The sequence below is a fragment of the Coloeus monedula genome (genome assembly GCF_965178545.1).
Source record: "Coloeus monedula genome assembly, chromosome: 18".
In the NCBI taxonomy this organism is placed as follows: Eukaryota; Metazoa; Chordata; class Aves; order Passeriformes; family Corvidae; genus Coloeus; species Coloeus monedula.
This window is the reverse complement of record NC_138798.1, coordinates 4,875,548-4,900,356: the sequence shown is the minus strand read 5'-3', so window position 1 is coordinate 4,900,356 and position 24,809 is coordinate 4,875,548. Positions and strand designations below refer to the sequence as shown.

General features: G+C 51.5%; 2 protein-coding genes across 3 annotated transcripts; one reads left to right on the top strand and one right to left on the bottom strand.

Annotated features, from left to right (window-relative positions):
- Positions 1-1,066: 1,066 nt before the first annotated feature.
- On the top strand, positions 1,067-8,050 carry LOC309579864 (sodium-dependent serotonin transporter-like; the record flags this gene model as incomplete). The annotated part of the gene is made up of 12 exons (XM_082293418.1): positions 1,067-1,241; positions 2,958-3,092; positions 3,183-3,402; positions 3,544-3,682; positions 3,872-4,006; positions 4,652-4,755; positions 5,057-5,390; positions 5,595-5,726; positions 5,812-5,911; positions 6,131-6,231; positions 7,582-7,749; positions 7,970-8,050. 12 exons carry the CDS (start codon positions 1,067-1,069, stop codon positions 8,048-8,050), a joined length of 1,824 nt encoding a protein of 607 aa, XP_082149544.1.
- Positions 8,051-12,111: 4,061 nt separating this feature from the next.
- On the bottom strand, positions 12,112-24,510 carry ANKRD13A (ankyrin repeat domain 13A). 2 transcript variants are annotated; one of them, XM_082293203.1, is made up of 16 exons: positions 24,113-24,137; positions 22,541-22,594; positions 21,838-21,970; positions 21,603-21,727; positions 21,094-21,139; positions 20,316-20,459; positions 19,762-19,957; positions 19,121-19,187; positions 18,094-18,175; positions 17,345-17,403; positions 16,614-16,750; positions 16,160-16,317; positions 15,599-15,703; positions 15,243-15,394; positions 14,966-15,030; positions 12,112-14,201 (listed from the first exon to the last, which is right to left on the bottom strand). In XM_082293203.1, exons 2-16 carry the CDS (start codon positions 22,547-22,549, stop codon positions 14,003-14,005), a joined length of 1,677 nt encoding a protein of 558 aa, XP_082149329.1. In that variant the 5' UTR covers positions 22,550-22,594; positions 24,113-24,137; the 3' UTR covers positions 12,112-14,002. The 2 variants fall into 2 exon arrangements, with proteins under 2 accessions (XP_082149329.1, XP_082149328.1); XM_082293202.1 differs by lacking the exon at positions 22,541-22,594 and having other exon boundaries at positions 24,113-24,510.
- Between the last annotated feature and the right edge of the window lie 299 nt (positions 24,511-24,809).

Sequence of the window (24,809 nt, the reverse complement as noted above, 5' to 3'; positions counted from 1 at the left end):
TCCACGAGTCTGTGACTCCATTCTATGACAGCCCAAGCAGCCAGGGCCAGACACAACAAAAAAAAAAATCTAAAAAGTGCTTTTAACTGGAGGTTTCTAACGGGTCTCCGTGCGTGTTCCTGAGGGATTAACAGTGTCCAGAGGCTTCCCGTGCCGGGCAGCTGCGTCACGTCGTCACAGCAACCCGATCGCCAAGGCCCTGCAGCCGCAGCTCCGGCTCCATCTCTCCTGTAGTTTCTTTTAATTACAGATGGGAAAGGCTGTGAAAGCCGGGGCTGGAGGTCCCCAGAGTCCCGGGAGAAGCCGGTGACCCCGGGTCTGTGCAAGCCCTGCACAGGCGCGTTTCACAACAATGAATTTTGCTGTTAAACTGTCACAGGGCAGAGCGGTGGCTTCGGGGACACTGCCATCCCCTCCTGGTCACAGCTCAGCGGCGAAAGTTATTTCCCTTTCATGTGGCTTATTCCCAGCAACTCACACCCCAGAGAGACCCGTCGAGCCCAGATGGATGAGATGACCTTTAAAGGTCCCTTCCAACCCAAACCACTCCATGATTCCCCAGTTTCCCCTGCAAGCACGAGCATCACCTCCTTAGCAAAACACACCACGGAGAGAGAAATAGGGATTTGTCAGGAGAGAAGAGGAAAAACGGTCCCATTTTACCACCTCAGCCCCAAAACTGAGTTGGAATCCCCTCCCCTGGGTGGGACCCACGGGGTGATGTTCATCCACACAAGGTGAGGCTGGTCCCCACGGGGTGAGCTCGGTCCCCGTGAGGTGATGCCAGTGCCTGCAGGGTCAGGCTGGTCCCCGTGGGATGACGCCGGTCCCTGCAGGGTCAGGCTGGTCCCCACGCTCAGGGGCTGCTCTCCCCTGCTGCCTTTGATCAGAGCATGGCTCTGGTTTCCCTGCCGGCTGCTCTCCGTGCCGTGGGTTTCCAGCGGGAGGTGGGGAAGCGCAGTCAGCCTGACCCTCCCCTCCTCGGATCTGTCATCAGCAACAGAAAAATCCTTCCCGGCCCCAAGTTACTCAGCCTGAATCCTGCAGGATTTGCCGGGGTGGAAGGATGGCAGAGCAGCCCTGCCTGGGTCCCCCCGCCAGCCCCGCGCCCCCGAACCCCCACACCCACCCCAGGGACAAGTGGAGCAAAAAGATGGATTTCCTCCTCTCCGTCATCGGATTCGCCGTCGATCTGGGCAACGTCTGGCGGTTCCCTTACATCTGCTACCAGAACGGAGGGGGTAAGGACACCACCGGGTTAATTTAAGTCTTCTTTTGGAGAAAAGGTGCCTTTTTCCTCATTTTCCATCTCTTTCACCCTGGAAAATTCACTCTTTCTTTTCCTTCTTTGTTTCCAGCTGCTCCACTTCAGACAGGGTGGTTTAGAGACCGACCCAACTTCTCCTGACATCTGTCTCTTTTCTATTTGTGTCTTTCTTCATTCAAAATCCTCCTCCACTCCCTCCACCCTCCTTCCCTGGGGTCTTTCCCTGCTTTCCTGGTCTTTCCCTCCTTTCCCAGTGGGGTTAGGGGTGCGTTAGCAGCTCTAGGATCACAAAGGGAAAATTAGCATGGTCCAAACTGCAGAAAATGATTAAGGTCCGTAAATTTGGGCTGGGAGGTTCACACACTCCGTGATCTCGGATCTCTGGGAAGCTGCCTTTTGGGATAGATTGTGGTTTAAAATCACCCTCATGAGCCTCCCACCCTCCTGCTGTGGATCCTGGCTGGCAGTGCTGGACCCCACGAGCAGCCCCGGCTTTGAGGGATCAATGGGAAGCAAAGACACAGAAACACCATGAAGGGAAAAACCTTCAGTAAATGGCAACTAAATAAATTGCTGGGAATGGAGCAGGATGGAAGCCCCCCTCACATGGAAATGAAAAAGGAGGGATGAGAATTTTGTGCTGTTTGGGAGAGCGCAGCGGATTTAATTGCCAAAGTCAGCTTTCGGGGAACATCCTCTACTGCTTGGGAAAATTAGAAAGAGATAATTAGTTCCATACTCAAGGCGAAACCGTGGATCCCAGGTGCCCACGTTGGAACGCAGTTATTTGTGAGTTGCTCCTGTGGGATTGGGAGCAGAGCTGAGCCCCTCTGCGTGGCCGTGGCTGGGGTGGGTGGTTCCCACACGGGAGGGTGAGGAGTTCAGGGAGCAGCTCTGGGGGAGCACAGCCCCATGGAGTGGGAACACTGGGATGGGCAGCACTGGACTCACCCAGAGCCCAGGCTCTGCCTGGAAGGAAAAACACTGAAAACACTTGGTCCTGTTGGGCCAGTCCTGCCAGGCTGATGGGGGGGCTGCAGGAGGGTGCTGGGGATATTTGGGGTACTGGAGATGACAGAGATATTTGGGATAGTGGGAGTGCTAGGGATACCAGAGATGCTGGAGGTGCTCGGGGATTTTGGGGATACTGGGAATGTTGGGGTGCTGGGGATGCCACAGCACACACACATCTGTCAGAAGGAGGAGCCGTGGGGGGTTAAATTAACTAATCCCAGCAGAACTCAGAGAGCAGCTCCACTTCCAAAAGCTCCATGGGGTACAAGTGTAGCCCCAGTAAAAACGAGGATGTTATGAATAATGCAGATTACAGCGTTAATGATGTGTCTTGAGGTGGCTGCGCATACTCACTCAGATTTTCTCCAAAACTCTTCTAGACCTGAGGGGTGCTGGGTGTCCCCTCCCCTGCGCCCCGATGGTTTGTGTGGCTCTTTGTTCCATCCTGGCCAAATGGTGCCTCCCTAGTGAAGGATGGGATGCCAGCGGGGCTGTGCTGGGAAGCTGGAACACCGAGCAGGGTCTCACATCTCTGAGCTCCTCTGACCAGATCATTTCCAAAGCTTCTCACAAACACATCCAAACCTATTGGGGCAGCAGCAGGAGGGAAGGAGGTGACAATGCCATGGTCCCCTGGCAGCCTGGTGGTCACCCTGCTGTGCTCCCTACCCTGCAGGAGCCTTCCTCATCCCCTACACGCTGATGGCTGTTTTCGGGGGGGTGCCCCTCTTCTACATGGAGCTGGCCCTGGGGCAGTTCCACAGGACAGGTGCCATCCCCATCTGGAAGCGCATCTGCCCCCTCTTTAAAGGTGAGAGACCCCCAGCCCAGGTGACACCGTGACCCCCAGCCGGTCCCCAAAGCTGTGTCCCAGGGCTGAGCCTGATCCTGCTTTTCCCAGGCATCGGCTTTGCCATCTGCATCATCGGCCTCTACGTCTCCTTCTACTACAACACCATCATCGCCTGGGCTCTCTACTACTTCTACTCCTCCTTCTCGGGCACCCTGCCCTGGGCGAGCTGTGACAACCCCTGGAACACCCCTGACTGCACCAACTACTTCGGGAAGAGCAACGTGACCTGGACCAACTTCTCCAGGTCCCCTGCCGAGGAGTTCTACACGTAAGTGCACGGCTGTGGATGGTGTGTTTGAGTTGAGGGGGCACTGGGAGCAGGCTCTCAGGTGGGAATGCTCCTGAGGAGCTCATGGACTGCCTGCCCGGGGCTGAGCCTGCTCCCGGCCGTGGGAATCCCTCCCTGCAGGAGGAAGGTCCTGGAGATCCAGAAATCCGGGGGTCTGTACGACATCGGGGGGATCCGCTGGCAGCTGCTCCTCTGCCTCTTCCTCATCTTCACCATCGTCTACTTCAGCCTGTGGAAAGGGGTGAAAACCTCTGGGAAGGTGAGGAGGGCTCCAGCACTGCCCCGCCAGGGCAGGAGGGACCCATCACCTGCTGGGGGTCTTACCACTCACCTGACCGTGGAAGAGGGAATGCCACCTCCCCCCCAGCCCCTGCCCCCACCCCAACTGAGCCCGACACGGGGGTTGGGTGCTCGGTGGTGCCACGGGGTGACAGCTGCCTCCCCTCAGGTGGTGTGGGTGACAGCCACGCTGCCCTACGTCGTCCTGCTCATCCTGCTCATCCGTGGGGCCACCCTGCCTGGAGCCTGGAGAGGGGTCGTCTTCTACCTGCGCCCAGACTGGGGCAAACTCCTGAGCACCGCGGTGAGTGCGTGGTGGGACCCCCTGCCCGGGGCGTGGCAGCACCCAGAGCCCTGCCCAGGACACCCAGCCAACCCTGCCCACGGGTCTGGCCCCACCACAGGGCAATGGGGACCTTGTTCCCACAGAAACGAGGTGCCCTGGAGAGGCTGTTGGAAATGTAAATCCGTAATTGAATCACCCATCTCATTCTGGCCGGTTTTGTTTGTGCCGTGCTCCCCCCTGGGCTGACAATGGGCTTCCTGTGGGTAATTACCAGGCAGCACTTGAGAATTCTCATTAAAGGTAATGAGGGCCGTGCTGCCAGCACTGAACCCGCTGGGCAGGAGCGGGCACTGCAGACTCGGGGCTCCCCTCGATCCATCCCTGCTCCGAGCGTGGGCGAGCACGGGTGACACTGCTTAGTTCTGCTGCTGCCGGACCCCAGGGTGGAAACGAGCTCACTCCATCCCACAGCAGCTCCCTGGCTCCCAGGACATCTCCTGGGGGGACAGGGCAGGCAGGAAAGGAGGTCTGGACACATGTGCCAGCACAGCCCCATGCCCGTGCCATGGGGTGTCCATGGGCACTCTGTGGGGAACCTCTCAGCCCCCTCCCAGCCCCAAGGGCCCCCTGCCCTGCCCATCCTCCTGTCGTTTCTCCCTCCAGGTTTGGGTGGATGCTGCTGCACAGATTTTCTTCTCCTTGGGCCCTGGATTTGGAGTCCTCCTTGCTCTGGCCAGTTACAACCATTTCCACAATAACTGCTACCGGTGAGGGTGCCAGTGGGCACAGCTGCAGTGGAGGCACCTTCTGGCAGCTCCTGTGCCCCACTGCCACACCCCAACAGTTCCTGGGCCCCACAGCCACACCCCAACAGCTCCTGGGTCCCACTGCCACACCCCAACAGCTCCTGGTCCCCGTGGCTGCAGGCTGAGCATCTTTCCCCATTTCACTGATGGTTTTGGTGTGAGGGGCCAGGAGAGGGAGCTGGAGTGGGGGAAGGCCAGGGCAGCTGGAGCAGGGTGAGGGCTGACCTGGAGGGGGGGTCTCTCCCTCTTTTCTGCCTTCCAGGGACGCGCTCGTCACCAGTGCCGTGAACTGCCTCACCAGCTTCCTCTCGGGCTTCGTCATCTTCACCGTGCTGGGCTACATGGCCGAGATGAGGGATGTAGAGGTGGAGGATGTTGCCAGAGATAAAGGTTCTCCTCCCTCCAGCAGCCTCTTCCCCAAGAGAATTCCCACCCCCGGGGCTGTGCCAGGGAATGGCCAACCAAGCCAGTGTTCCCTCCTAGGGCCCAGCCTCCTCTTCATCACCTACCCTGAAGCAATTGCCAACATGGTGGGGTCCACCTTCTTCGCCATCATTTTCTTCCTGATGATGATCACCCTGGGGCTGGACAGCACGGTAGGAGCAGGACAGCCCAGCTGTGTCCCCAGCAGGGACCAGGATATGGCTGATAGTGGGGTGACAAGGGGAGTTATAGCCTCAGGAAGGTGGGGATGGGATGGGATGGGATGGGATGGGACATCCCCCCTCTGCCTTGCGGGTTTTCTTGGAGAGCAGGACTGTCCCCATGTCCCATTTCCCCACCCCACGTTTCCTTTGCAGTTTGGGGGCTTGGAGGCCGTGATCACGGCTGTGATGGACGAGTACCCCCAGGTCCTGGCAGGGCGACGGGAGCTCTTTGTCCTTGGCCTCATCACAGTCTGTCTCCTGGGCTCCCTCAGCACCCTCACCTATGTGAGTTCCACCGGCACTGGCTCCCCACACCCCACTCCTTCACCCCCGTGGGGTCTGCAGCCTCCCCCTCCTCGTGCTGCTCCAGGGGGGAGCCTACGTGGTGAAGTTGCTGGAGGAGTTCGGTGCCGGCTGCTCCATCCTGGCAGTGGTGCTCCTGGAAACCATCGCTGTCTCCTGGTTTTATGGTAAGAAACTGCCTCTGGCATGGAAAACATCCCGTGGGCACCTGCACGGGTGTGTGACCCTGCACAAGTGAGTAAATCCCAGGCACTGAGGGGCACAAGCCCGCACGTGGCTCCTGGCCAGGCTGGGATGGGAATGGAGGGCGCAGTGTCCATGTGGACATCCCTCCACCCACGTCCCCAGCGGGATCCCGGGGCTGTGAGGGCTCTCTCCTCTGGCAGGGATCCAAAGGTTCTCCCACGATGTCAAAGCCATGCTGGGCTTTACCCCGGGGCTCTTCTGGAAGCTGTGCTGGGTCGCCATCAGCCCCGCCTTGCTGGCAGTGAGTATCCTTGGCCAAATTATGGACAAGTCATCGCTGTCCCTCTGGACACCCCGCAGGACAGCCACTCCCCTCTGCTGCCCAGCCCCCTGTGCCACAGCCACTCCCCTCTCACTCACACGAGGTGACCAAGCTGCCAGGAGAGTGGACAGGGCTGTGGGACCTCATGCTAGCCCTCCCCGTGCTGCTGCTCCAGCCATGGGCACTGCCACACTGCCCACAGCCCGAGGACCTCACCGAGAAAGGGAGCTGGAAATACATTTTCCAGCTTTTTCCACAGCTCCTGGGCAAAGCTGGCTGCAAGTGCAGCTTTGTCTCATCCTCCCAGCACACAGCATCCCTGGCAGGGCCGGCCACGGGTCCATCTCCCGTGCGCTGGGCTGGATCCGTCCCTTTGAAATGCCAGCTCCCACGGCACTTCAAAGGCTGCCGTCGGCAGAGGGGTCTAATCTCACTGGATCTGCAGGAGAAGAGGCCTTGTGAGGATTAATTATGGCTCTAAGCGCTTTGCCCTGGTTATTAAAGAGAGGAGCATTATCATCAAAGCGAACGGTTTTGTTTCAGCACAGGGCTGCGCAGCCCTCGCAGGCCACCGGCTCACGGCGCTTGTTAGACAGAGGCCCCCAGCCCTCACCCAGCCTGGGAGATGTCCCTGTGATATCCACGCTGGCTGGGGTTTGGGAGAACAGGGGGAGCAGCAGGACTTGGATGGTGGGCATAAAATCATGGAATCACAGCATGGTTTGGGTTGGAAGGGACCTTAAAGATCACCTTGTTCTATCCCTGTGCCCTGACAACCTGCGGGATGAGCTGCCGTCAGTGCCAGGGCTGGGGAGATCAGAGAATTATTTAGGTTGGAAAAGCCCTCTAGGATCAAAGAGTTCAAGCATTACCCAGCACTGCCAAGGCCACCACTAACCCATATCCTCAAGGGCCACATCTACACATCTGTTAAATCCCTCCAGGGATGGGGACTCCACCGCTGCCCTGGGCAGCTGTGCCAGGGCTGGACAGCCCTTTTGGTGAGGAAATTTTCCCTGATGTCCAACCTAACCTGGCACAACTTGAGGCCATTTCCTCTTTCCTGTCCTTTGTTCCCTGCGAGCAGAGCCCGACCCCCCCCCCCCGGCTGCCCCCTGTCAGGGAGTTGTGCAGAGCCACAAGGTCCCCCCTGAACCTCCTTTTCTCCAGGCTGAGCCCCTTTCCCAACTCCCTCAGCCACTCTTGCTACTCCAGACCCTCTCCCAGCTCTGTTCCATTCTGTGGACACGCTCCTCAGTGTCTGTCTTGGTGAGAGGGGCCCAAACTGCTCACAGGACTCGAGGCCCCTGATGGCTCTGCTCGTTACAGTTCATAGTCATCAGCTCCCTCCTGGACCAGCCACCCCTGACCCTCTTTGACTACCAGTACCCTGAGTGGAGCATCTCGGTGGGATTCCTCATCGGAGCATCGTCCTTCATCTGCATCCCCCTCTACATGGTGTACAAGCTCGTCTGGACACCGGGGTCGCTCAAGCAGGTCAGGAGCAGGATGGACAATCCCATGGCTCCTGGGTAGGCTGGGATGGGCAGGGGTCAGCCCGGGGCTGGGGCTGGGGAACTGGGCAGGTGGTTGATGCATCCTCAGCATCTTTGCTCACGTGGCAATTAAATCCCACCGGGAGAGCTGCCTGGGAAGAGCTCAGAGGAGCGTGGCTCCATGGCAGGAAGGAAACGCCCCGTGTTTGTCTCTCCCTCAGCGCCTCGCCATCTGCATTCGGCCCGAGAAGACCACGCGAGCACCCCAGGCAGAGGGGGTGGGCATGGCCCCCGTCCTGTAGCACGGCCGGGGGACACGGAGACTGCTCTGGCTCCCTCCTTGGCACAGCGATGGGGCAGCCACCATCGCCCTCCTCATCACGAACTGGCTCCTGCATCTCCACGAGCATCCCGGTGGAAGCGGCACCGTCCTGGCGGAGCAGAGCCCGCTCTCGCTGCTGGCTGCAGAACCTGCGGCCCGCAGCAGAGAGAACGGGACCCACTGCTGGGGCCCGTGGGCTCTGGAAGGCAAGGGGACAAAAGCCCGGGGTTGGAGGAGAACTCCAGCAGCTCCAGGAGCGGACGGAGGAATTGCCCCCCCGCCCCGTGCAGCCCGAGGGTGCGAGCAGTGCATGTCTGTAGCTGTGCCGTGAGTCTTTGGAAAATAAAGCTGATGCCGATGCTCGGAGATGAGGGCAGGGACAGGAGCCGGAGCTCGCCGTGCTGTGTTCATGGAGCACCGTGCGTGGCTCAGAGCTCGGGCTGGGCTAGGGGACACGGGGGGGGCTGGCGCTGTCCACACACTCCTTGTCCTGCTACAAAGATCCCAAATCTGTCGGAGGAACTGCCCGAGCCCAGGGGTGGGTCCCAGATGCTGCCGAAGCCGGGCAGGTCGGTGCCTTCTGCCGCCCCATCCCGGGGGATCCTGGGAACTGGCAGCTGAAGAAGGAAAGACCCTAATATATCTCATTTTAAAACCAAATCCTGGCTCGAGGTGAGGCATCCCTGAGCTGGTGCGAATCAGCCACCTGCCGTGGCTTCCCAGTCCCGTCCCATCGCTCGAGTGCAGCATCACCGTTCCTCGGTGCTTGGGGCCCATTAAACACCTAAAAGAACCCACGTTCATGACAGCCGGGGCCTGGGGGCACACACAGGGCTTGGGGGGACACGCGGGGCTGGGGTGGGAGAGAAGATGCCCACGGGGCTGCAGGGACGCGCGGGGTGGACACCCGGCCGCTCCCGGAGCCGCTCCCGGCGCCGCTCCCGGCGCCGCTCCATCGCCCCGCTCCCCCGGAAGGCCGGTCCCGGGGCGGGGCGGGCGGCAGGAAGGGGCAGGGCCGGGCCGGGCGCACAAAGCCCGGGGGCCGGCGGGGTCCGTGGCGTGCCGGGGCTGGGGCTGTGTCGCGGCGTGATGGGGCTGGCGGCGGCGCGGGGCTGGGCGCTGTCCCCGCTGTCCCCGGGCCCGGCGGAGCGCAGCCGGCCCTACGCAGTGCTGCAGCACCAGAACCTGGGTGAGGAGCGGGGGGCACCGGGCACAGCCCCGCCACGACCCGGCCGGGGGCTCGCGAGTTGGTCAGGCAGTGTTAATTGATGTTCTTTCTTTTCCCACCGCAGTGCTGCTGGGCAGCATCCTCAGCGCGCTCCTGCTCACCATCATCCTCATGGCCATCTGTGTCTACCGGCCCGTCCGGCGGCGGTAGCGGAGCGGGACCCGCCGGGGCATCGAGGGAATGCTGCATCCCACCTGGTTCTCCCACCTGGCATCCACCATCCCAGCACTGCTTCAGTCCTGCCGGTTCTCCCATCTGGCACCCACCCTCCCGGCACTGCTCCGGACCCATCAGGTTCTCCCATCCGGTACCCACCGTGCCACCACTGCCCCAGACCCACCGGGTTCTCCCGTTCGCTACCCACCCTCCCAGCACGGCTCCGGTCCCGCCCGGTTCTCCCCTCCGGTCCCCGCCGTCCTGCCGCCGCTCCCGTCAGCTTCTGGGGATGCCCTGAGGATGCGAGCGTGGCTTTTCACCCATCCCTGCCCGTGCTGTATCACATGGCTCCATCGTGATGTGGCTTCCAACAAAGGTCTGGCCGGGTGCTGGAAATCACCCCCTCCCTCAGCCAACAGACTCCTGGAGCTCCTGGGGGCGTGTCCGCAGCAAACCCGTCTGGCTTGGAGCGGGGTCTGGAGCAAGGCGCCTTCCTCCCAAATGGCAGCGTTTTGGCGAGGCTGATCCGACACCGATGTGCTCGAGAGCATCCCCGGGGTGTGCAGGCACCCGAGGCCTGGCATGTCACAAGAACAGAGCCAGACTGGGGCCATTGTCCGAGGAGCAGCTCCACGTGCTCAGTCACACTACGTCCACTTTTTGCTTTCTGATTAATTCAGTTCCTTGTTTGAACGCTGAGGCTTGGGGCTTGGAGCAATCTGGGCTAGTGGGGGGTGTCCCTGTCAGGGCAGGGGGTAGAACAGGATGAGCTTTAAGGTTCAAAAGTGGTCCAAAGGCAAAAAGCTCAGTGACCCATCCAGCGGTGGGTGGGGGGTCTGGTCCGTTCTTGCATCTGAGCAGAAACACTGATGCACGACCTGATCCTGGTGTAGTGTTCCCGGGCCAGGCTTTTCATTCCCAACATGATTTGCTTTAACTCCTGGCTAAAACGCCCCAGATAGCCTCACATCAAACCAGCCCTGCTGAACCTGTTGGGATCTGGGGTGCAGGTGAGGGATTCCAGCATGTGCTGGTCACTGTCCTCCTGGAAACAGGAGCCTCCAAAGGTCTGCAAACCAGGCAGATGCTCTGGAAGTGTCTGAGCTCCAGCCAGACTAATTTTCTGCAGTTTTAGTAACAAGTGTTTACACTGAATCCCACTTCCATACAAATGCTGCTGTTTTGTTTTGCACTGCTACAAGTAGTAACTGGATTTTACTAATTATTACTTTGATATTTAACATAGAGGTGTTTTGCTTAGTAATTTATTTAGAGTTTTTAAATGTAACTTGCAGAATGATTGTTGTTGACCTGCTCTCTAAGCCCTTGAGCTGCATCTGAGGTGAGTGCTGGCATTGAACAGGGATTTTCTTTCTGTTTAATGAAATGACAGAGTGAGCCTGGCCTCAAACAGATGGAGTTATTAATCCAGGAGTGAGGCAGCGAGGCAGCACTGTTCTATTGCTTTCTGCTTCTCCTTTTGCTCACTGATTCCTGATTTTTCTCGGTCCTTCATCACTGTGAAGCCTGGCCTGCAGCCTGTGCTGCTCGTGGGGGTGGATGGTGAAGCTCAGAGCCCCAGCTCTGCATTCCCGGGAGCAGAATTCCTGTTTGCTCTCATTCCTCACTCCCTGCTATGCCTCTTTGTACAAATAAAACGCTCAGTAAACAATCCAGGCTCTTATTTATTCTCGGCTGTGCTGTTTGTTGTTAACTGGGCTGTGGCTCCACAAAGGGGTGAGGCTGTCCTGATTCCTACCTCGGGTCCCTCACAGCTCCTACCTTGTTTTTAGTGGGATGGCAGTGCTGGGGGAACGTTTCCATGGATGTTTGTCAGCAAGGAGCCGTTAACAGCACAATCAAAGCGCATCCTACAACGCTTGTGCAGTTACCAGCAGCTCAGCTATGAATCAAAACTCAGCCAAAGCAGTGTAAGAAGGGTTTCCAAATAAAGAAAATCATGAAGTGCTGCTGTAAAAAGCCTTGAAACGGGATCAGAAGCACAAAAAAAGCACAGTCTTGATTTCAGGAACAAACAGCACGAACTTAGAGAACTTTTAAAGCTGGTTAGTTTTAGAAGAAGCTGCAAGTGTTTGTATCTCTGAGCTTCTCTTTCCTACATCAGCCTTAAGCTGCCTCAGAGAGAGAGGTTGGACTCTTGTTACACAACAGTTAAATATTAAATGTACTCAGAACCCTCTGCTCCTCTCTTACCAGAAGGTGCAGAGAGAAATTAGTAAAGTTACCCTCCTGCCTTTCACCTGTGTTGTACTGATCCCCCCTTTTCACGACAGGGAGGTTAAAAACTTGGCTGAAGATGTTCTGGGGATTATAGGTCTGATTCACACTAAACCAGAACTACCTTTAAGAATTCAGTAGATGATAACGTCACTTTAATGTACCAAAATACAACAAAAGGCAGATAATTAGTAAAAAAAAAAAAGACTCCAAATACAGTGCTAGAAAAAAATAACTGTGTGTGCTGTAATGTGCAGTACCTTTGGTTTTTCTTCCAGCACACAGATGGCATCCATCTTACACTCAATGGGTTAAAAGTCAGGCTTTAAGAGAAGCAGCACCTGGCTGAGGGAAGCAGGGCCTTCCAGTTTTAGCTGGAATGATACAAACACCAAAGAAAGCAAAAAAAACCCCAAAAACCCAAAAGCAAATCCAATTTATTTTACAGTCCCAGACTAAGAAGCAGGAGCATAACAAAACTTCAACTGAAAGTGCTCAATGTTCTTTAGTTTAAATATAAAACCAGAACAAGCCAGCTTGAAAAATGCTATTTTTACCCCTCTTGTAACCTTTGAAATGCTTAGCAGAAGACAGGCAATGCCAGGCAGACGGGTTTGTAAAGGCAACAGCACTCTTTATTCCCACTGGAGGAATGCCCACAGCTCCATCTCCTACCTCCCACCCTGTCAGGAGCTCAACATGAGGCCTATTCCCTTTTCCCAACTGTGACAGTCACAGTAATCCCCTTTGCAAAGAAAGAAATTCCAACCCAGCCCACTGCCCCTGTGCAGGACAGTCCCCATTCCTGTAGCACCCAGGAGGATGTTTTTAGGGATGCAAGCTGTCCCAGGGAACAAAACCAGTGTGGAGGGGCCAGTCCTAGTGTAGGCTGAAGGAACTGTAATAATTTCCTATGTAAAACAATGGATTATTCATTTTAAAATAGGGTTCCAAGTCACCAACTGCCCCCTTGGTTATGATCAAGTCCGTTTTATAGTGATTTTACATTGGTTAATTAAGAGTTGGTCACCCAGAACTGCCCTGTTTAGCCTGAGGAACAGGAGCAGTGTTAGGAGCAAGCTCAGAGCAGCTATACCAAAGGTTCCTCTGCTCCTGCCTGCCAGAGCAGAGGGATATTGCTCACATTTAACAACTGTAAGGCTTTCCTGTGGCTGTTCACTGTGTACTTGTGGAGTGCACTCGAGAGTCACAGTGTGAGTACTGTAAACACCGACAGAAATGCAGATAAAAGAGCTACAAAGATCCTGTATGGCCAAAAACCTGAGGAAAGCTGGTTAAAACAGACCTAGGAATCGTTACAAGACCAGTTTGATGAGTGCAGGCCTAGTGGCTTGGTTTAAAATCAATAAAAATATTCAGGTAAAAAAATAGATGTATTCACATGAAGGACAAGCGTTGGGGTTTTAAAAAGCAACACACGTTTCCCTTGCAGAATTAAAACTTCTCTTCCAATAAGGATACATTAAAATCTCACCTGAATTCTTTTGCTGGTTGCATTTAGCACCCACACTCAGCTGTGTACACCAAGAGATCCCAAAGAAGCACCTGTATCTATCCCTTAATTTCTTGCTGCCCTCTGACCATGGGAACGAGCTGGTTTGGAATCGCTGCAGAAACTGCTGCTGTACTGGACAGATGGTCCCATTTCAGCATCTAAAATTTTACTGGCTACTTGTTTTGTCCTTTTTCAGAAAGCACTAGCTTAATCTGGAGCTTGGATGAGCTGTTCAAGTATAAAATCATCCCTCTTAAGCCAAAAATCTCAATAACTAGAGGAGAGAGAACCACATCTAAACAAAACTAACAGAAAACATCTGTCAGCATGAAGAACTACCGTGTGTGTATAGGCAGGGAGATGCTCTCCCATGAAACAGCTGGAAAAACAGGCAATGGCTTTGAATTATTGAGAAATAATGAAGCAGATGAGTATTTCTTTGGTAAGTAATGAAGTTTCCCTCCTGAACTCCCCATAAATCAGGCTTTCAAGCTTTACTGCAATCCCACATCCTGATGCAAAGCAAAATTTCCATCTGCTCTTCAATAAATAAGTTTAGATAAAAACATTTCCTTCAAAGCTAAGACTGCATGGTTGGGGAGCCAAATGCGGAGTCCTGTGATCTGGAACTCCCCCAAACAAAAATAAATCACGTTTCTGCAGCTGATGCCAACTTAGAAGGCAGGTGAAATGTTTCCTTAAGCAATCCAGGAGTGGTCTTCAGACTGACAGCTCTGAAAACCTCCAGTTTTACGCAGATTTGGTCATCCCTGCTTCAGGAGGTCACTTAGGAGCTATTTTTCCACAAGAGAGAGCTGTAAGACTTGCTGAAGCTCTGCATCTTCCCTTTCCCGCCGCTGCTTCTCCTGCTCCTCCTGCTCCCGCACAGACAATTCCATGGCAAGCTGTAAGTCCTTCTCAAAGCTGGAAACTTCACTGGAGCTGCTGCTGTGGGAGTTCCCTGATCTTGTCAGAAAGCTCTCCTGCAGTGCCCTGATGGAAAAGAATAACTTTGAGAAGTAAAAGAGACAGAGCCTGTCTCATATTCCTTGCAATGATCCTTCCTGGCAACTGTTTTAGACTCACAAACCTGAAAATCTCTCCCAGGGGGAAGAAAACAGTTTGAGGATATGAGAGCAGCTGTTCTAACATCTGTAAAATTCTCAATGTCAAACCTTGATTCCTTTGAATCTTTCATAGATACCAACAGTTGTATTTTCAATGGGCCTTTAAAAGCATCCTCACCTGGTTTAAAGGATTTTCCATTTACGTAAGAACCCAGAGGATTCAGTTCTTGGTTTCTTTGCACTTAACTGCAGAAAGACTCCACAGACACCAGAGCTCATTTTTAAGTGTCCATTAAATCTGTGTTTTTAAGGATTACACAAGGATTTAAAAAAAAAAAGAAGAGCTGCCTTGAAGTGTGCAGCCTCTAATAACTAAACATTCAACTGAGAGGGATCAAATTCAGAGTTTTAAGAGCAGAACTGAAGGACTGGATTTGTTTGTTGAGTAAAGAATCTGTTGTGTGCACAGACCAGCCCCACAGCTGGGAAGAACTACACTACACAAACCAGGGAGGCCCAGTTTAGAGTTCTTGTTTCTTGGAGAAGTTGGAAGAAGCACAAGAAGAGACCTTGAGTTTTGTGCATCTGCTACTCACATACGCCAAAAAAAAAGGCAAAATTGCTTCATGCTACTGCTGGGGGTATTTTGGCTCTATCACTGCATGGTTTGATGTGAAAAAATGTACTTACTTCTGATACTGTATATTGAAGTCCTGGGAATATGCAACTGCTCCGTTGGAATGCACCCCCAATTCCTAGAGATGGGTAAAGACAGACAATCCCACAGCAGTTATCACGTCTGCAGAGTAACTCACTGAAAGTAACCCTTAAACCACCCTTAATTCTTCTTTGAAATACATTATTTTTATCTTCTGAGGTCTTGAAAAACTGATCCTACCCAGGTTTCCTTCAGCTCTTGCTGCACAATGCTTGCCCAAGCTGCCACTGCACAGATCCCAGCACTTACTTTATTTCCACCAGATTCCAACAAGCTCTGCTGGATGGCAAACTGCATGATCTCATTATCCTCATCCTGCACGTGGATGTTCCTGCCATCATCCTGGATGTGGTAGGATTTGGGGATCTCAAACACCGACTGGTCGACCTCAAAATTAGCACCTACAGAAGCCAAATGAAGTTAAAAATACACTGTGCCCTGTTTGTAACAAGTTGTAACCGAAAAGATTCTGGTGAATGCTTTTGCAGGATAACAAATTGCAGCTCCCCCTGTTCCATTCCCTGCAGTTCTGCTTCTCTCTCCTCTGTGCATTCCACGGACAGGGATGTAAAAAGGTGGGATCCCTGCACCTTTCCACCCCTTACCTGCATCACTCTGTGCACCACCAGGAGAGCTTCTCTCAGCTGTCCTGCAGCTGTTGACATTTTCAAAAGTAATTCGGGCATTCAGCACGTGAAACAGGGGAATTTCTGTAAGAGGACAAGATTTCTGTCAAAATGAGAACTCTTACTCACTTCCACACCTACATCAAACCCTTACATGTTTATGGGGTATATTCCACAACAGCTGCCTATAATGACAAAGCACAGAGTAACTCACCTCACCAAGAAGGTGGCTTTAGTTATTCTCAACCTCTCTCTAAATCTCTTATTTTAGAATAAGACTTGCCAAATTTAAGGCACTGAAGGTAAGAGGAAAGAGGCCGACAACAGCTCATTCTCACTGAAATGACACTGTCTTTAAAATGATATTTCTGAACTGTTCATTCAGAATTTGGATTTTGTGACCCCAGATACACAAGACAATGTTTGATGTCTCATTTAGTGAGACAAGTAAAAGGCTAATGTGGTTTCTGTAAATAATATATCGCAAAACCAAAGGGAAAAAATGGACAAGATGCTACAATAAAAATTGCTAAAGATTACCAATTTTGACAGGAAATCCCGGTGGAAATTCCAGAGTGATGAAATCCCTAAGTCTGGCAAAATGAGCACTGGTTCTGGCCATCAGGTCAATGATTGGAGTGATTTGTTCCATAAGAGACAAAGGGAATTCTTCACTCATCCACAAGGTTGCTTTAAATCTTTAAGACAAAATAGGATAAAAACTCCCTAAATTCACAGTTTAGGAACAGATGCAAAGCAAAACAGGCAGTTGGGCAGTGACAGGAGGTTACTAACAAGTTACAGCACCAGCCCAAATGTTTGCTTTCACTCAGTGGAATTAAAAATAGATTGTAGCTGAATACTTCAAGATCCCTCTTCTGATTAATTGTGAAAGCTGGGGGAAAAAACCACACTGGATATTTGTAAAAATGGTTTCCACGGATTAGAAACTGGGAAGAGACTAACTAGAAATAGTTTAAAGGGTATTTCTCACTTCTGTGTTCTAATGGTGACTTCCTTTGGTCTTCCTATGTCTCTGCCTTTCAGATCAAATTCTGGGTTGAAGTATTCCTCCAGAGTAATAGCAGTGGGATTGTTGGTTGCAGCATACTCTGTTGTCCTGGAGGTACTCTAGAAGGAAAGAGAGGAAAAAAACCACCCAAAAAGTACTGAACAGACTGTGGCAACTACAAGAAACTTTTAAGTTACCCTTTGTGAAGTAACTCATTCCTTATTTCAGATACAGTGACACACAGCCATAAATACCAGCCTTTACTAGACTGGTTTCACTGAGGTTAAAAATCTCCAAGCTTTTTAGAGACAGGAAAAATCTACTTAGATACTTTAAAGCTGGAAACCAACCAGAAATGTACACACGAGCCACAGCATTTTCAAGCTCCAAATCCTTTACTAAAGTCAAACCTTTGATGGATTGCTTGAACCCAAAATCTCTAAATCCCTGTCAATGTGCAATGCCATCCTGACAGAGAGCCAGCAAATCCATTATCCACTGTTCTTCAGCAGTTTAGAAGCAAGGGAGTTTCTAAAGCCACGTGGAATCATGGAATGGTTGGGGTTGGAAGGAATCTTAAATTTCACCTATTTCCAACCAAACAAAAACATCCTCAGGGGAAATGAAAACCTCATAATCAAAACTGCTGCCAAACTAAGGAAACAAGAGGTGACTCCACACACCAGTGACCTGTGCTGACATCAGACACTCACCTGAGCACCACATTCATGCTCCACTGTCCCCAGGAACGATTCCAGAGGGCTCCTGTCAGCTTCAGGTAACAGGAGGGAAAACAAAACCAGCCATTAGTATTAATTAGCAGTAAAACTGGCACTCAGGCCAGGCTTCCAACCCAAAGGGAAGCTGCTCAGATCTCCTGTGAGCTTTACCAGGCAAGCCCAGGACCTGCAGCTGACAGTATAAAACAGGAACAACACACAGAATGGAGCAAAGATTGTCAGTGGGGTTTTTTGATTAGCAGACACCTTTATGAGTCCCAGTGCCTCAGTGGCCCCATGGTAGGGGAATTTCCATATGAAGTTACTGGCTGGTCACCCTTTACTCTAATTCAAATACCAGAAGAAATCAGTGGACCAAACCAAACAAAACTTCCAAGCAAACAAAGCTTCTGTGAATCTTGCATCCATGGCCAAAGTGAAGTAAGGTCATGAACACATTTCAGAGCAGAAAAGTGCAGAATTTTCAAACTGTCAGTAAACTTTCAACAGGTTTGAAGGGCTTTTCTTTCCTCTAAATACAGCTGGGATAAAACCAGGTTCATCTGTAGGTTAAGAGTGAAATAATGAGCTGCCTCAGACACAGAACATGTCAAAGTAAAGCAGGGCAAAGTCAGCAAGAAGAGAATTTCCTTGTTTGTGTAGCCAGTGCTTCAGTCACTCAGAGGAGATGACAGAGAGCCAAAGGGTTCTATTTATCTCCAGTTTTCCTGTGGGGAAGATACCTTTATATCTCCTCTTCTCCTCTTCTGTTAAATGTTCTGTTCTGATCCGTGTGATCACATTCACGTTGTTTGCCATGTAGACCTTACAAAAAATGCAGGGACAAAAACCAAGCAGCATCACAGGTTAAAAAAAAGAGTTCCCCAGTAAAACATCATGTACACAAAACTAACTGAACCAACCCCAACACCAGACAGGCATTTCCAAGAGATTTTAAGAGGGAATGGAAAAGGACAGTCAGGGAACAGTATTTCTAAACAGAGATTAGTTGTAAGACCACAGAAATGAAATCTAGTGACAGTTTAGTTCTGCAGAAACACTAATGAACTCCCTGTCCAGCTGAAGAGCCCTGCAGTCTTACCAGGAAAAACCTTCAGATAAATGTAAAAGCTACTCAGCACTTACTCTTCTGGTGAGTGAAATTTAAAAAATGTAATTTATTGCACCAATTCCCAAACCTGGAGTAAACACAGAACCAGGCAAATTAAATCCCGTGATTCTGAACCCAAATTCCTACCACAGTAAGGCTGTAAAGCCACCTTCAAAAATATTTCACTGAGGCAAAATAGAGGTCAAAACCAGTGTCAGGTGGAACCATTCTAAGCAGCTGTGACTCAGGAGCAGGGCAGAGTCCAGCTCATGAATTCATGATGCCACTCAAGGCTGCTGGTCCCTTGCAATGCTGTTATTATCAACAGGTTCCTCAACTTTCACACACTGAAACAATGGCAGTGTTCAAGCATGAGTTAAGTGCCAGCCTTTGGAAGGGAAGGACTGCTGGCAGCTTTGCTGAATCTTCTGTCCCTCTTCCCCCCTCTTTAAGCCCCCTTTTTCCCCTATATTCCCTTGCACAGGGGCTCCATCCCTCCCACAGCCCTGGAAGTTCCTCACTCCAGCCCAATTCTGCTGGCAACACAACAAATGTCCCAACAGGAATTTTAAGACCTGGAATATTCAGGAAATACAGGAAAAGCACAACCAGACTTCAATTTGCTGCAAGACCTATCAGAAGAACAGAACAGGCTTTACCTTGGCTTCATAACCATTGACACCTTCTGATTTTTCTGTCCTCCATACCCAGAATCCAGATGTGGTTCTGATAAAAAGGGAACACCACAAGTGTCTACACAGCTGCATTTCTACACAACCCCCAGCTGGTTCTTCTAAATCTGATTTTAAACAACATTTGACAAATTATTAACCCCAGATACCTGGAAAAATAGGTGTAGTAATGAAGGAAGACAAATGTGTGTCTGTTAAGACACAACATACACATTTTTTTTAAGTATTCATGTGAAAGTTGACTTATTTGTTACCAAATCTGAGCTCTTGTCCATTAGCTCCAGCACATGGATTTAGGTGAAATGCAAATTTGCAGTGAGCAACTGACTCAATCTTAAGAGGCTTTTCCCAACCTTAATGATTCTACCCCACTAATATGATAAACTGGAAGTTTTCTGCCAATGATTTCTTTCAACTGGGAGCTTTTTGCCAAGCAATAGTGGCAAGCTGACCAACCCAAATTTCTTTAATGGTTTGTGAAGCTTAAAGAAATTTCAGGCGTAGCCCTGGAAGTTTTAGTTATCAAAGCTTTTGAGAGTTCACCATTAAAGCTTTTTCCAAACGTAACATCAAAATGTCTATCTGCTAAGACAAACTCTCTGTCTCACCTTTCAAAAGCAATGCTTTTGGTATCAAGGCACGTGCTGATGATTGGAGATGTAAGGCGTCTCTCCACATCTTTCCTCTTGGGCGTCATGGATCCCAGAGTCAAACGCTTCATGTGCTGGGAGATCTCAAACCTCTCTGTTGTGACAAACTTGTCATCGTGGTTGATCTCGATGAGTTCTGCCCAGCCACCAGTGTCTGGTGGAAAAGGCACAGTTGAAGTTAAAAAACTCAGCAAGTGTTCCAGGGTGAAAAGCTGGGGGTATATCGTGTATCAAATCCGGGTGTTTTTGCACTCAGCTGGGATTGGGGCAGCAGAACAGAAGGAGGGAAACTGAGTAAAATACTGAAATTTTAGCCCTATCACCAATTTTTTACCCCAGATTTACTCAAAGAAAAGAAGCTAAGCCATCACAAAACAGTGTCTCTAAGAGACACGAATATAAACATAAAACCTTCGTAAAACACAAGAGGCCTTTTTTGTGTAAAATCAGGATTTCTCACTGTGCTCACATGGAATTTGGGCATCAGTAGTGCAGGCAGGTGAACTCTTTACCTTCTCCCTTGAAGATGACAGTCCTCCTGCCCCTCTCCCAGCTCATGTTCTCGAAGCCCAGCAAGGTGATGTCGACGCGCAGCTTGGCCCGGCTCTTCCAGATGCGGCACACGTCGCTCGGGCACACCCTGGAAACCAGGGGCACTGGGAGAAACGGGAGGATTGGAAAGGGAAAATGTGCAAGAGGTGCAGCACAGAGGAAACATACTCAAGAGCAGGGATTGCTCACTCCTGGGAATGTCATTCCAGAGGAGGTGAGATACCGATCCTCTTTAGCTTTAAGAACAACCAGCTTGGGGTAAAACCGGCCTAATTTACAGATGAATATGAAAAGGAAGAAGATATTTGATCAGACTGAAAGATGTGAAATGGCATAAACCCCATGCCTCGCAGTCTAACAGTTTGATATTTGAAATATTTAGTCAGCTGTGAGGCCTAGTGTTGACTCCTTTCAGGGAAAAGCAGGTACTGCCCAAATAGCCAGTGCATCCATAGATGACACACCATCACTTCAGTCGTCGATGGCCAGGGACAGGTAAAAAAATACCCCAAGAAAAGTCTTCAGCAATTGCAACAACAGCTAAATTCTCCACTACTAGAAACCAACCAACCAAATAAACAGGAAACAAAGAATAATTGTGCAACAAAAACACAAGAGGTCATTTTGAGAGGGAAGAGAGAAGGATTCCGGGGAGAGGATATTTCCCTGCCTGTGTTGTGGGGCATTTGTAACTCATTTTTACAGCTTGGAATTGGTAACAAGGAGCAGGATTCTTACCCCAGCTGGTGAATTCCCATTTCATTTCCACATAAAAGTCAGGAGTCTGCAGAAGGAAAACACTTGATGAATACCTCATGAAATAGTTTTACTCCGACATTAAGCGCAGCATTTCCCATGAACATTTTGCGTAAAGGAAGAAAAAAGAGGAGCAGAACTGGAGAAATGGTAAGTGAATGCTTAAATTGAAATTGAAAGTAGCAATTGAAAGTAGCAGTAACAGCCACTGCCCTGCCCCTGCTGCTATCTGGGGAGCTGTTCTTCCGTGTTTTACTGGAGAGGCAGTAATGCCTTCAAGATTCACCCTCTAATATTGGAGTTCATGACAAAGGATTTAAACAAAGTCAAGGAAAAGCCTCCATGTCCCTCAGCACTATGCAACATGCAGGCTGGAACAAAACACAACTGCCCAGCTGATTACAATAGTTCACTTAACTGAACTACTTGATTGAGAATTCAAGCAGTGAAGTCAGTCTGGAGTGAGAGTTTACATTTCAATAAATCATCACCTCGTTAATTTTCTGCAGTAACTCAGGAACTCCTCCGAGGGTCATGGAGGTCTGCTGGTAGTCCCGATGCTGCAGGATCAACTGGACCATCTCTGGATCCCCTGTGCTGACAGCCTCGTGCAAAACTGAAAGAAACCCAGCCATGGCCTAATGTCTCTTTGCTTGCTGCCCAAAATTCCACGTAAAAACAAAGAACATCTGCTACCGAAAGTATCACACCCCAGGTTGTCCTTACCCGTCCATCCCTGCGCGTTCTCCTTGGTCACATCTGCCTTGTGCTGCAGGAGGACCTTGGCAGATTCTATGTAACCCAAGGAAACTGCCAAGTGCAGCAAGGTCCGGCCCCGCGGATCCCGCTGGTCAACATCCTGTCAGTGTCCGAGAGAGAAAGAACGCAGCTCATCAGAGCTTACACAAACAAAGGGCTAATCCAGGAGTCCATATTCCCTGCCATTCCCACAGTTCCCAAACTCTACTGCACCGCCCTTCTGCGTGGCCGTCTTGCTTCCCCATGTGAATAAAAGGAGAAGCAGAATGGGGCCTATGAAATGCCCCAAAAACTGTAGGACAGGAGTTCTTGTTGATGCTTCTCATTTCTTTTTCTGTCATTCTTTCCCCTCTGTCTCTCCCCAGAAGGGTCAGGAGGAGATGGGAGTTCTCGTCCGTGTGCATCACCCCACAGACAACCGAGAGCCTGAGACCCCACAGAGGGCTTAAACTGTCCAACAAAAGAGGGGGGGGAAAGGGGAAAAAAAAGGCAACAGGGCATACAACACGGATTTTGGACAGCACTTTTGGAAAGGACAGAAGCAGATGGTGTTTCACAAAGCACACACAGCACAATGAGGATTGAGGGCATTCTCTACAAGTCACTAAAATAAAAAAATAAACTACACAGGCACAAATATCCAAAACATGCAAGCACAACATACTCATACCTTACACATTTTTCACTATTAGCTTAGAGATTTGAAACAGAAGAGCATCTATAACTAGAGGAAAAGGGGAAAGTCAATAGCAGAATGAGAAAGGAAGGTTATTGTGCACGTTAACAGCGTTATCTGACAGCATCAAGTCAGAATATCTCACACAGAGTGGGGAAAGCTTTGGTTTAATGCATCTTCTTTTCTGGGGTGGAACATTAATTAATTTGCTTCCCCACCTCCTGCAGCTCCAATACTGCAGCACCAACAAGTAAAGGGCTCCAAGGGTCCCTCCCCACTATCTTTGTTGCTGTTCCCTTGTCCCCACATGCCCGAGCCAGTTTGCCACTCCAGCTGCAGCTGGGAAGTGGCTTCGATCCCTTCACGCGTCCCTCCGGCAGCAGGAAGCTCATCCCAAAGAAGCAGGAGGAAACAGATCTTTGGAATACTTTAAAAAAAAAGGTGTTTAAAAGCAGGTAAAGGAAGTAAGAGACAGACACAGTCCATCTTCACACACTGCTGGTTTCTACAGGGAATGGAGGCAGGAAGCAGCATTCCACAAGCGGGAGGCTGCTGAGTGATCCCTATTTAATGACAAACTCTCACAGGTGTCAGAAATAAACACACAGGAGCAAAGTGCCAGTGAGGTTAAAGATTTTGTTAATGCATAAGATGACATAAATTAGATTAAAAGTGACTGCATTCCAAAGATTCTCCCAAACCAGGGCAGGAACATGCTCTAAGCAGGAATTAGTAAGTCAGGTGCACCGTTAGAGCTGCAGGTGACAATCAGGAGGTGGCACAGCTGGTCTTGGGCTCATGTACTTGTGGTGTCAGGTATAATTAATTAATCAGCTCTGCTTATTAACTGTACCTTAACTCTAGCCTGTGTCAGAGCTTTTCCACAGCAGCTCAGCCAGAAGGATTTTTGCTGCTCGAGCTCTGCTGCAGCTTTCAGGCCGTTTCCTTACGTCATCGTGTCCCAGAGAGGGGACAGCTTTGTGTTTTCTACTCTCCAGCATGAAACAATGATCCATTTTTTTTCACCAGAGATGCTGAAAACATTCCAACCAATACAAAAACTCTGCCCCCGATCTTGGACAGCAACAAATCCATGAGAACTGATGGTGCTCAGCAAGGTAGGGGCTGGTTTGATCTCTGTCAGCAGCAGCCACCTTTGGTGCACGCTGACTTCCCACTAAGCTAAACATTATTTATTGCTTAAATAAATAAATTAATTTCCATCACAGCTGCTCTTCTAAAGCGACTCCTAACTCTCTCAAAGAGCTACTCTGCAGCTGCACTGGCATACTTAAGAGCAAAGCTTTACAGATGGGAAGCCAACGTTTAATATCTGGCGTGAAAGCATATTCCTACACCTCCTTCCATCACTCCCACACCACAAATAAACAGGTGACGAAGTTCAGGGGTCCCTCAAGCCCAGCAAACGCTCCTGGCAGTACCACCAAGGTGCTTCTCCCTGGCACAGCAGTGAGCGAGCGGCACCAAGCCCCGCACTATGGCAAAAGCTCTTTTGAGGCCACCAGCCCCCCCAGCAGCCCCTTCAGAGCCCGGCTACCCCATTACCTGGTCCTGCAGCTCCTCGTCCAGCCGCCTGTAGTCGTTATTCCAGACCAGGATGTGCAGGGGGAAGGCGCTGCTGGCCCCGCCAGGGGAGCTCATCCCGGCACACACCTGGGGAGGGGGAGCCAGGGCCCCTCACTCTTCCCTCTCTGGATTCTGGACACCCCAAGTTACTCAAGCCCTGACCCTTTCAGCTTCTCGTTTCTCCTGGCACCCACCGGACCCAGGTGTGTGTGTGCGCGAGCCCGGGCCACAACCCCCTATGAACCCTTCACCCCGCTCCAAGGGGAGCCCCATGCAAAACCCCACCGCGGGGGTCTCCCCTGCTCCTGGTGCCCCTTGCAGCCCCCCGCTCCCGAGGGTGTCCTCCCGATGCCCCCTGAGCGCCACTCCCGGGGGCCTCTCCGATCTCGCCCCCTCAGCCGTCCCTGTCCCTCTTCCCCGTCCCTCCAGGGACGGCTGGGACGAACCACAGCGCGGCCGGAGCAGGGGGGGGCTCCTCGCCGTCCCCCCGCACTCCACCGCCACGGACAACCGCACGGAAAGCGGAAGCTGCTCCCCCTCCCCCTCTGCGGGCGGACAGATGGAACGTCCCGCCCGCAGCTGTCCCATTGCCTTCCGCGCGGTGGGGGGGGGGCGCTCAGCACTGGCTGCTCTCACCCCGCCTTCGCCCGGCCTTGGTTTCGCTCGCTCGCCCGCC